This window comes from Crinia signifera, chromosome 6, assembly GCF_055691185.1.
Source record: "Crinia signifera chromosome 6, ASM5569118v1, whole genome shotgun sequence".
Classification (NCBI taxonomy): Eukaryota; Metazoa; Chordata; class Amphibia; order Anura; family Myobatrachidae; genus Crinia; species Crinia signifera.
The window spans coordinates 80,374,968-80,387,985 of record NC_139222.1 but is presented as its reverse complement, the minus strand read 5'-3'; the positions used below and the strand labels follow the sequence as shown (position 1 = coordinate 80,387,985).

Below are 13,018 nucleotides of genomic sequence, written 5' to 3'. Positions count from 1 at the left end.
TACTCGAACATCCCACACAATCTCAGAAAATATGTTATAGCTAGAAGACTTTTGTCTGATGGGGACCTGGGGGAGAGACACCAACACTTCATCACAGATTCCATTAGCTATATTTTAGAGCACAATTATTTTTTGTTTCAGGACACATTCTTTCTACACGTGATGGGAACGGCCATGGGGACCAGGTTCGCCCCAAGTTACGCCAACCTCTACATGGGGGAGGTAGAGCAACATCTTATTTGGGATAGTCCCTTTGGGGCGAACCTGGTACTCTATGGCCGTTACATTGATGATCTCTTTATTATTTGGGACGGGACCCCCACCACAGCACTCTCTTTTGTTCACCACCTTAATACCAACACTTATAACTTAACCTTCACGCACCATTTAGATTCGAAACGGACTTCCTTCCTGGATGTGACCCTAGAAGCAGTAGGTGATAAAATCATCACTTCCAACTTCACAAAAGAAGTTGGAGCAAATTCCTACTTGCACTACAGCAGCGCCCATTATCCCCCTTGGAAAAAGGGTATTCCAAAGGGCCAGTTCCTAAGACTTTATAGGAACTGCTCCGATGTTAGAAACTTTGGCCTACAAGCTGAAGATATGAACGAGTCTTTTCTACAAAGAGGGTAGCCGAAAGACCTCATTGAACAAGCTCTATGTGAGGTCTCATCCATGAAAAGAGAAGATCTCCTTACATATCAAAACAAACATCGAAAAGATATATATGCGGATTCAAACCAGAAACAAATAATGTTTATATCTACGTTTAATACCCATTCCAACAAAATTCGAAATATTGTAGATAAAAACTTTAATATCCTTAAACAAGACCCATTACTATTCGATTTGCTACCAAAAAATCCCCGATTCATTTTTAAGAGAAACAAAACGCTAAAAAACATGTTAGCCCTGAGTTTTCTAAAACCAATTAAGAACCCCACCAAAGAAATACCTTCCAACACCTGGCTAAGAGAAAAACCAAATGGTTTCTTCAAGTGCGGAGGAAGCCCATGCAGGAGACCCAAGAGGACTAAGCCTCATTGGCTTAGAGTCAGTGCCAGAAACCACTCGAGGCGGCGATAGATTCAAAAAGCTCAGCAAACAAGAAGTATTTTGGATGTTCCAGATGCACACAATTCACCCCGAGGGCCTCAATGAGGCCGTCGAGTTGAATTCTTTGCTCTAGACATACACATGAGCGAACATCTGGCCCATCTTTCCTTCTTCCTCCTCTTCTCCTTTTCACCTTCTTCCCCCCCTTTTTTCACTCCCTACATTTATCCTATGTAATGTCAAATTATTGCTACCCTTTAATATACCCTCAACATATGTAATGTGCGTTTGAATCAATCTACTAGAACTACCAAATCCAATTCTCTATCCTTATTATATCTATTTTCATTTATTATTTTTTATATTTATTTTTATTTTATAGTCTAAATAGAATAATATAATAAAAAAACAAAAAACTTTTCATCTAAGTCCATCATGTATATCTGCTGCCTGTTATCTGATCAACTAGTATTGAATTCCTACATAGTTATTATGATGTATGGAGATACACCTATGACTTTTCCTATATCTATTGGTATTTGAGCAATATTGATATATCTATTGTTACTATAAGCATCCATTTTTAGCCATTATATATATATATACCTTATTTATATTAAATTAGTTTCTATCTATGTATATTTTCCTCTACACTATATACAATAATGAATAATGTAGAGTACAAAATGTGAATAAATAAAGATTTAGAAGTTCATTTGAACACGTTTGTTCTATTTCCGGGTTCCCCCTATGGACCACATGTGCGTGCCAAATAATGTACACGTGAGGCTCAGATAGGCACCATATAATGATGCATCTGTTTCCCAAAAGTCTGGGGAATCAAATAACAGCCATACGCGGCTATACTCCGTGATAGTGTATTTTTTTAAACATCCAACATTATTTAGCGGGTTCCAAATCAGCCGCCCCACAACATTGACATATTTATTTCTACCTAAGAAGTTCCCAAACACAACAATTTTTGGTTCTGATAGTGCTCTATGAGATAGCGCTATGCGTCTCACGTGCGTTCCACTGGAGATCCCGGAAATACACAGCCGGAAGTCAGAAGACGCCGGCTGTGTGAGTATGAAACAAAGGTGTTTTTTTATAATGAAGCACTGCTCGTTTTTTACTAATATAGCTGTATTTTAAATGAAACCTGTCTCCTGCTCTTACCAAGGTCTGTGTATAACTGTTTTGTTTTAATACAAAGATAATTGTTTATGTACAGGTGCATATGTTTTGTTAATCACTATGGGTATATATACCCCCACCCTCAGCCTGATAAAGCTACCTTGAAAAAGCTGCTCTCAAGCAGTGAAACGCGTTGGCACAGGCACATCAGCCACCACCTTCCACCATTGCTGCTGTTCCAGATATCACCTTTGGCCAGGAAAATTACAATTTCCAACTTACCAGTGGAGAACCAGACCGGGACACCTACCCCCCAACCATTCTACCGTGGTACCAACCTCTGAAGGAATGCCACCTATCTAAGGTACCTACACATGGTTACAAGTGGAACCCTATTGTTACAGAGAATCCAAATTAAGGATAATCACCACTTCAATTCCGATTTGGAGGAAACTCTGCAAGGGCATTCCCGTCCTAGTGTCTGGAGGACAATTCCATCGTCCCCATCTCCCACATTCCACTTGCCAGGGAATAAGGTGACATTATCCATTACTGGACTCAGCTTTTTCAATTTCTCATTATTTCCATTTTAATCCCCTTGATGCAATTGCACCACTTTTTAGAGTGTTATATGTACTAATAAATTGTTATTGTTACATTTTTATAAAACCTTGTTCTTTCCTCAATTCTGCGCAATCTCCCCCTTTTTCTTTTGGAGAATCAACTTGCGAACTTGAAGGTGGAGATCAAACAAGGCCCATGCGCAAAATATGCTGGACTTGTAGATCAACTCCTTTTTTGTCTTTGACAGGATACGCGGGTTGCCAATATGTTGAGAGCGGAACACTACATTTTGGCAACCGTGCTTGATCCGAGGTTCAAATCCTATGCTGTGTCTTTCTTTCCAACTGACACAGATCTTACGACATGCAAAGAGCTCCTGGTGAGCAAGTTGGCAGCTGAAGTGACGTCTCCTCCTTCAATTTAGCAAGAATCCGCCCGTAAAATAACTAGTGGGGGGGGGGGGGGGAAGCAGTCCACAACAACACCTTTTTTGGACATCTGGTCAGGTCTTAGTGATTTGACCAGTATCTGTGACGCCTCTAGCATGACTACTCCAGATACGGTCAACATGCAGAGGTTAGTGGAGGACTATTTTCAGAACAGCGTCATTGTAGGCATATCAGAGAGTCCTTTCACATACTGGAAAGAAAAAAAGGCAATATGGAGGCCCTTGTACAGGCTCGCTTTGTATTACTTAAGCTGCCCACCCTCCAGTGTGTACTCATAGAGAGTGTTCAGCACTGCTACTTCCTCAAAATGTTGAAAAAATGATGTTCCTTAAAAATTTCCATATACAAATTTCACAAGGAAGACCTTTCCCACCAATTCCATCGCAAAACACAGACATCGCTCATGGAGGAATCCAGCAGTGATGAATGGATATTGTGTGATAATGATGACCCCAAGGATGTACACACTGATGAGAGTGAAGATTAGGATGGCGAATGATGACATCAGTCAGTCTGTACCTTATTGGTGGGGCCAAAATGAACCAGTCATTTCAGTCGCAGGTTTGACTGTCCTTCTGGCTGAAATGACTGGTTTGTCAAGTGCGCAATGTTCTATTTACAACCTAAGGGAGGGGTGGGCAGGCCCAGGGACAATTCCACCTTGTGCCTCTTCTTTTTCTTGAGATTCTTCTTCTTAAATGATGTGCTATTTTGAGCATTGCTTCTTTTATTGTGGGAGCCCAAATGAACCAGTCATTTCAGTCACAGGTTTGGCAGTCCCTCTGGCTGAAATGACTGGGTTGTCAAGTGCACAATGTCCTATTTGCAACCTAAGGGTGGGTAGGCCCAGGGACAATTCCATCTTGCACCTCTTTTTTTGCTATTATGTGCTTGAGGCCTACTTTTTCATGCCTGTCTGCTGCTGCAGTGACACTCCTAGATGAGCCATGTGTTTGTGCCGCACATTTGTGTGGCTTAGCATAGTTATCCAGCTACCTCAGTGCAACCTTTTGCCCTAAAAACAATATTGTGAGGTGTAAAGTGGTCAAAATTGTCTGGAAAGGGCTGGAAATTAATGTTATTGAGGTTAATATTACTCTGGGGCCAAAAAAAACCCAGCAAAAATTACGTGATTTGGCCATTTTTTGACAATTAAAAAAAAAAATCCAAAGCATTTCACTGCCGTTCAACAAAGTCAAATCCAAATCCCGGCGACTAATCCAAATCCAGATCTTCTGCCCCGGCGCTCATCTCTAGTATTAAGCGCAGGTATAAAATTATCTATTTATTCATAAGCAATATCTCCAATTCAGCAGATGCACAAACAAGGTGACCTTAAAACTACAAATCATGTTTTCACAGTGTAACTCATTTTACTTAAAAATAGAAGCATTTTTATTGACCTTAACTGCTCAAAGTTCACCGAGATACTTCCAAGCAATCGATAAACTCCCATATAAAAACCAATGTCATCGCTTTCATGATACTATTTGCTGTAGGCTCACATGTTGGTCAAATACTGAAATTCAGAGCAACTTACTAAGCGGTCAGTTTTCTGACTAACAACTACCAGTGAAACAGGTAAGTGCTGTGTAGTGATGTTTACTATACATTACTACTGAGTAATTTTATTATTTTTACATTTATAAAATGAATGTTTTTCTAGGTGAGACATGAACCTGCAATTCCAACCCATGATATTTGTAGCTGCAATATTCTTGATACTGTTCTCCAAGGCTCTGTCAGACACATCCCCTGTGTGTTCTGTGGTACAGGGTCTTCCAGGTCTCAATGGAAGAGATGGAAGAGATGGGTTCAACGGCTTAAAAGGGGATCCAGGTAAATAAATACAGTACAACATATTTGAAGCTTTATGCATTGGAGATGTTCTATAAAACATAGGGGAAAAGAATCTATATATTTTATCATACATGTAAGGAATTAAGTAAATGAATATTCTACAAAAATCCAGTGTATTATTTGGGTTGATTTGGCAAGGTAACTCTATTAAATATTATTACGTTACTGTTATAACACTTTAGAATCGTTTAGCATTTACATTTTCTTACACATCTAACTGCTATGTAGAGTAAAACTACAACAACTGCTGAAACAATCTGCCTCTACATTAATATGTATATGGAGAAAGTGGTTTATAAATCACTGCAACTTAGCAATTATATAATTTACCATTGAATAAATGTACATGACAAACAATATAAATTAACTGTGGTTCATTGTTTTAAGAGTGCAGTATATGTTCGCTTTATAGTTGCAGTGTATTAAACATAAACAAGACACATTATAATGAATGCAAAAGTAAGTGTTTTAAAGTGTTTTAAATAAAACAAAAAATATCCTTATTTAGGTCCCCCTGGGGCACCAGGAACAAGAGGTGGTAATGGATCACCAGGCAAAGCAGGACCTAGCGGAAATCCAGGGGTTAAAGGTAACAAAGTCTGTCTGAATAATATATATATAGTGGAAGTTGATTTAATTTATTAGTCAACTCAATAAGTTTGCCCACCGGTGGCTTAATGCATTATCAGTGTGCCTAATAGGTTCTGACCTCTTATGATGGTCCTTCATAGTGTAATATGTATATCATTGTAGGTGCTCGGACTCTACCCACTATATTCTATTCTGTACTGCTGTTTTCTATTTGCATCAACAACAATGATCTTTCATGTACATAGTATTACATAGGAAAAAAATCAAAGGATAGAAAGACAAGATAAAGAGGAAGGAATAGAAAACTGCGATAGGCCTATCAGGACCTGCGTTATCTCATCAAAATATTTTCTTATTTCCTTATTATCAAACCTAGACCGCTGGAAGAGAGATATTAATATCTATCTATCGGCCTGTATAGGTCTGTCTAATTTTCATGTGGTCACAATTGCATGTCATTTACACCAGAAGAATAATAAAAGGGATAGAGAGATTAGATGGAGAGGAAAATATAGCAAACTACAATCGGCCTGTTAGGCCTTTTGGTACAGTCACCTGTCGACTTCACATAATTATCATTACACTGGAAGAAAACATTATAAGGATAGAAAGAGTAGATGGAGAGAAAACTAAAGCACACCAAGATCGACCTGCATAGGTTAGTATCATTCAGACTAAACTAGTAATTACATGTTATATACATCGGAAGAATAATGAAAGGATAGAAAGATAAGGCGGAGAGGAAACTATAGCACACCAATTGGCCTATTATGGCTCAGGTTTAGTTGGGATGATTTAATACCACCAACCAATGGCCTGTGTCGGTTATTACGCTTCTATAACTATCACCATTGGTATATGACCGGTCTCCAGGGTTAAATAGATGTCACGTAAGTTAAAAGTTATAGGTGAGAAAGACATGGACCTATAGGAAGAAGAGATTAGAGGAAGCTGAAGAAACTGAACCACTAGCAGACTATTAGGGCCTATTGTCAATGGTACAAGGTTATATAATCCGAGAGGTTGTCTTTAACTCTTAAGTTCTACAGAAAGATGCTGAGGGGCAGTTTATCATTAAGACCATGCGGTTTGATACTGTTCAATTGATGTATCCATCTGGTCTCTCTCCTCAGTAGGTTCCCATCTCTGTCTCCTCTTCTTAAGGTTTCAGGAATATGGTCCACAACTGTGTGTTTCAGGTCTGATAATTTGTGTTGTTTTAAGGTGAAATGCTTGGCCACCGGTTGTTCATTCTCCTTTCCTGCCAGTGCTTTGCCTAGTGCTGACCTGTGTAACGCCATCCTGGTTCTCAATGATCTCACAGTCTTTCCCACATACAGGAGGTTACACGGACACTGAATCACATATATCACATGTGTGGTGGTACATGTTAGCACATGTTTGATCGGAAAAGTTCTGCCGTCTCCAGGGTGTACAAATGTTGGGCCTGTGAGCATATGTTGACACGTAACGTCCGTGTTGTTGGTAAAACCCGTCATATCGTTGTGGACTATGATGTCTTTGATGTTTCTTCCCCGTGTGTGACATATCAAGGGTTTTTTTTCTTTTAAGGAGGGAAGACTGGCATCGTTTTTTATAATAGGCCACAATGCCCTCGTGGCTCTTGGTAGGACATAACTTGATGTGTTATATCTTGAGACAAATGGTAAAGCGGTCTTAGATTTCTGTATATCAGTTGGAGAGCACACTTTGGGAGCTAATAATGTATCTCTTATTATCAATAGGACATCTTCCTTTTGTTTCTCCAGGAGTTTTTTGTCATAACCTCTCTGGAGGAATTTATCTACCATGCCATCGAGAACTGCAGGTAACTTCTTTTTATCACTGACAATTCTGGCTGCCCTTATCATCTGTGACTTGGGGAGCGCCTTCTTCAATGCCACAGGGTGAAATCTGCTTGCCCTTAGTACATTGTTTTTATCGGTCGGCTTTGTATATAAGCTGGTGTCCAATCTTCCATCTCTCACTTCAACCTGTACATCCAGATAGTTGATCACCTGTTCAGAGGCCTGGTAGGTAAATTTTATTGGTGAATCTCTATTATTGATGTCACTCATGAGATTCTCAAATTCCTCCATCGTTCCTCCCCAGATCATAAATAGGTCATCGATATAACGGGTGAACTTGATGATCTTGCCTTGTGCCAACACATTATCAAAGAACATGGACTTTTCTTCCTTAAACATGAACACGTTGGCAAATGACGGCGAGATGTTGCTGCCCATGGAGCATCCTGATAGCTGTTTAAAGAATTTTCCATTAAACAGAAAGTAGTTTTTGGTGAGAGTGATGCGTAGCAGCTGTATGAATAGATCCACATCTAACGTCTGCAAGTTATTGTAAACCAGAAACTCCCTCATCGTTTGCAGCCCGTCCTCATGGGGGATGCTTGTGTACAGGCTGGAAACGTCCATGACACACAGCACTGTACCAATAGGGACACTAGGTGTATTTTTAAGAATATTAAGAAAGTCTGTAGTGTCCTTAATATATGTGGGTTGGGCACGGATGATGGGCTGTAGGATGCTGTCCAAAAATTGGGAAATCGGTTGAAAGATGGAGTTTTGTGCTGAGATAATTGGACGTCCAGGCGGGTGTGTAATGTTTTTGTGAATTTTCGGTAATGTGAAAAAAATTGGTACAGATGGATTATTCTGTGTAAGGGCTTGTTGCAATTGTTCAGTTATTAAGCCATCCTTAGTGGCTTGCTTTAACAGGGCGTCAAGTTCTTGCTTGAATTCCACTGTTGGATCTTTACTGAGAAGTTCGTACACCTTCGCATCTGCCAGTTGTCGATCACATTCGTCCACATATGTCACTAAGTCCTGGATTACAAGGCCACCGCCCTTGTCGGCAGCTCTGAACACCACATCGCGGTATTTGCTCATTTGAGTTAGGGCCTTTTGCTCTGACCTACTTAGATTGCTGTGGGTAGGATGGGGGGCTTTGGAAAACCGGGACATGGATTCATCCAGTAAACGGGTGTAGGTAGGTACTGCCGCATTCTGGGATTGTGGGTCAAACGTTGACTTCTTTTTAGTTTTAATGAATTCCTTATGCGGTATCACGGTGTTGGACTCTGGGCGGTGCTGAAAGTATTCCTTCAACCTTAAATTTCTACTATGTCTATACAGGTCGACTTTCCATGTCAACCCATCGTGTGGGGTCGTTGGAACAAAAGAAAGACCATGCTCTAACACTCTCAATTCAGTGGGATTAAAAGTACGTTTGGACAGGTTGTATACCAGTGACTCTATTGGTCTGCCAGTTTTTTTGTTGTTACGCGCGCTCTTGCCCCCCCTGCGGGTGGTCGACCGCCTCCTCTTTTCTTGGTAGTGGTGGGAGTCTCGTCCTCCCTGGGTGTCCCTAAAGGGGCCAGCTGGTCAGGAGTATCAGAGTCCACATTGAACTCGCTGTCACTATTGGATGAGGCTTGTGTTTTTCTGGGGGTGTTGTTATGCGCCCTTCTAAAGGGTCTGTGTCTTTGGGGGCGATTGCGGGGGTGACCCTCTCCATCACCACCTGTCAGCCACCTATAAACCCTGTTGCCATCATAGTCCTCCTTCACAGCATAGTACTTATTCCTTTTGAATTTCAAAAGGTCTTTTTGGTAATTCTTAACCTGTGTTTGTATCTTTAATAGCCAGTCCTGAGTAGGGTCCTGTGTGAAGTCCGTTCTATGTTTCTTTTCGAAATCTGTGACGGCTTCCTTGGCAGCTTTTAATTCACGGCCTGCTTCTTCTATTACTAGGAGGATTAGATCGTGGCTGCATTTATTTAGAATTCCGATCCACCGGCGGCAAAAGTTGAGATTATGCCGACCGATGGTCGGAGTATTCCTAACTCTGAAGCCACGTGGTATCATTCTCTCCCGATGGTACTCAGAGAGAGATACCCCATGAAGCAGGTAATCGACAAAAGATTACACTATGTTGACAAACATACTAAACACACACGAGTAGCCACTAAGACCAGAAGACAGGCATACCTCTAAACTTTATGGTTCTATCACTTAAAGACAAAGGCACTTTCGTATATATGTCACTTTCATTCATATATATATACAGCTATGCACACACTGGTGTGCCGTTTTACTTCCAGTACATACACAAATCACGTAATTAGCACACACATTAAGGCACATAAACACAGAATATCACAGTGACAACTTGTTGTTTTTATATATATGCTGTTTTTATATGCTGTATATTAATGTTTGACACAATCTCTGTATATTTTATATATAACTACAGTCCCCGATGAGCGGAGACCCAGGGACAGTCCGGGAGAGACGCATATGTGAAGCGTCACCATGGTAACCAGCTTGCGCTCCAGCTTGGTCCAGACAGGAACTACACGCACGCTGTTTACAGCGTCACATCCGGCCAATACACTTCCGGCGGCGGGCTCCCGGCGTCTCAGGGCTCCGTGAATCGGTAAGACCTTTTCCATGCACCTATATAAGTTTGTTTGTGATGTTTACTCTTTGTTCTACCTACACCTTGACAAAGGGGCTAGTCCCCGAAACGTTGGTTTATGGTCACGTTTTTTTAATACAATTTTTGAAAATCATATGAGTGCCGCTGTCTGCTTTACACCTTCCAATACCTCTGATCCAGAAGGCACCAAGGTCATTGAACCTGTGAGTCGGAGTGCCGGGCTGCATATATATATATATATATATATATATATATATATATATATATATATATATATATTATTATTATTTTTTTTATAATGTTTTTATTAAAACACCATTCAATACATCGGAATGTATAAACATATTTCAAATTGCAGGTATCAAATGTTCATACAGTACAAAAATATTATTCGTAAGAATAGCCAGTATGCAAATTCAACAAAAAAAATGTATATAATATTAAACCAGATAGATTTCGCAAAGTGTCCAAATTCCCATTTGTCTCAGAGAACACAAAGGTTTGACGGTTCCCTCGGCCATACCCCTATTGTTCCAAAGGGCGTCCCAGGTTGCGGGAGCCAACAAAGGGGTCCCCATCTCCCCGCAGTGCTGTCACAAGACAATATCAATGGGTGGATCCCCAGCAATTAATCTCCTGGTATACTATTGAGTGCCCTTGAAGGAGTTGTGCAGCTTCACTCTTATCTCGAGGGATAATGTTGTGATATATCTCTCCCATGTATTAAAGAATTTTGCTATTCGCTGATCTTTCTCCAATAGGCATTCAATCCAGTCCATGTTGAATACATGGTAAAGTTTTTCCTGAAAAAGCTTCAGGGTTGGGGGTGTTGTGTCGATCCATGTCTGCAGTATCGCTTTCCGTGCCACAGCACTAATTATTAATAGGAGTCTCTTGCATCCCCTAGCCACTCTTTGGCTCTCCGGCAATATTCCGAAAATGGCCCATTGGTCCATGAAGGGAATGTATTTTACCAAGTGGTCAAGAGAAAACTTCCTGACCTTAAGCCAGAAAGTTTTTAATAGCGGGCAGCTCCAAAAATAGTGATAGAGACCCGCTTCCTCGTCATGGCAACGCGGGCAGGATGCTGACCCCAACATCCCTGCTAGAAATTGACGGTGTGGGGAAAAATAGGCTTTATGAAAGATGTTCAGAAACATCTCCTGGTATTGCATGGCTGGTATCAGTTTTCTAGATGTTTGTAAGGTTTTAACCAGCTGACCGCATGTCAATGAGGGCATCACTAAGGTCCATGCTTTCATACCAGAGCGTATGTGATCATTATCTAAAATTTGGCGAAGATAGTTATAATGGATGGATATGGCTTTGCTCTCTGCAATACCCGTGGAGAGCATGGTATCAAGTGTGTTATTCCAGTCGGCTTCTGAAAAGACTAGAATGATCGCAGCCACATAGTGTTTGGCCTGCATATAGGCAAAGGGATATTTTTTAAAGGTTGGGAACATGTCTATTGCCTGTGTATATGATATTCGTTTCCTTGAGTCTATGTTAATCACAGTGTTGATCGTTGTTAGGCCTTCTTTCTTGAGGTGGAGGAAAGATTGAGAGGCGAAGCCACCCTGAAATTCTGGGTTGTTTAAAAAGAGAAGAAACAATGATTTGTGTGCGTTGAGGTTATTTTTGTGCCTGAGTATGTGCCAGACTCTTCTCGTCGACCATAGTAAGGGGTTATTCCTTATCTTTTCTGGCACTTCTCCATCATGCATATGCAGGAAACCCACCAGACCGCCATTTTCTAAAAATTCATTCTCGATTTTTGTATTGGCATAAGCCTCGCTATTATGAATCCAATCTCTAAGAAACCGTAAAATGGCTGCATGATTGTAATTCAGGATATGGGGAAAGTTTATGCCCCCATTAAACGTCGGCTGCTGAAGTTTGACCAGTCCAATGCGCGGACGTTTTGAGCGCCATATAAATTTTCTAAATAACATATTTAATAATCTTAAATCTTTTTGGGCTAATAGAAGAGGTAGGGCCTGTAGGATGTATAATAGTCTGGGGAAGGTTACCATCTTAATGAGGTTGGCTCTGCCAATATAAGATAGTCTCAACTGTTTCCAGCCATCTAGTTCCTTTGCGGTCATATTCACCGCTTCTGTTATATTGGCCCTGTACAGATCGGAGGGACGCTTTGGAAGGCGAATTCCTAAATAGTCAATCATCCTCCGTTCCCACTTTACCGGGATATGTCTGCCCCAATGTGGGGCAGTTACATGAGGATGCAAATATAATCCTGAGGATTTAGATAAATTAATCGTGTATCCCGATACCTCTCCAAAATCATTGAGTTTGCCCAGTATTTGGTCCAGCGCCTGCTCCGGGTTTCCTACATACAAAAGTAAATCGTCAGCAAATGCAGACAATTTTAATTCCGACCCACCAACCGTTATGCCTTTGAAGGTCTGCCATGACTGTAAGATCAGAAATAGGGGATCAATACATAAATTAAACAACAGGGGGGAAAGAGGGCATCCCTGACGGGTGCCTCTAAACATCTGAATTTGTTCCCCTTTCTGCCCATTTATTAGCAACTTCGTTAGAGGTGTGGTGTAGAAATATTTAATTAGTTCGATAAAGGAGTCATCGAAATTCCTCTTTTCTAGTACCGCAAATAGGTAGGGCCAGGCCACTGAATCGAAAGCCTTATTCGTGTCCAGGCTCAATAACACACCTCTAGGGTGTGTTTTTTGGGTTTCTGCTATCCCCGCAGCTATAGCCATCCGTATGGCTTTTACTGAGTGACGACCCCTGACAAATCCAGTTTGGTGGGGTGTGAGTAGGACTGGGGACAGTAATTGCAATCTATTGGCTGTTATTTTGGTGAGAATTTTTAAATCTACATTCAGTAGGGAGATTGGCCTATATGATTTCGCC

General features: G+C 40.8%; 1 protein-coding gene across 2 annotated transcripts in view; it reads left to right on the top strand.

The window, feature by feature from the left end:
- Positions 1–13,018, top strand: part of LOC146007739 (pulmonary surfactant-associated protein D-like) — a 90,185-nt gene that overhangs the window by 36,920 nt on the left and 40,247 nt on the right. Inside the window, exons 1-3 of one of the 2 annotated variants that reach the window (XM_083146322.1) lie at positions 4,686–4,790; positions 4,876–5,048; positions 5,578–5,658. The exons of the other annotated variant lie outside the window; for it this stretch is intronic. Coding sequence (XP_083002448.1) covers positions 4,883–5,048; positions 5,578–5,658 — 247 coding nt within the window. The 5' untranslated portion in view covers positions 4,686–4,790; positions 4,876–4,882. Of the gene's footprint in view, positions 1–4,685; positions 4,791–4,875; positions 5,049–5,577; positions 5,659–13,018 lie in introns of those variants that run through there. 2 annotated transcript variants of the gene reach the window in all.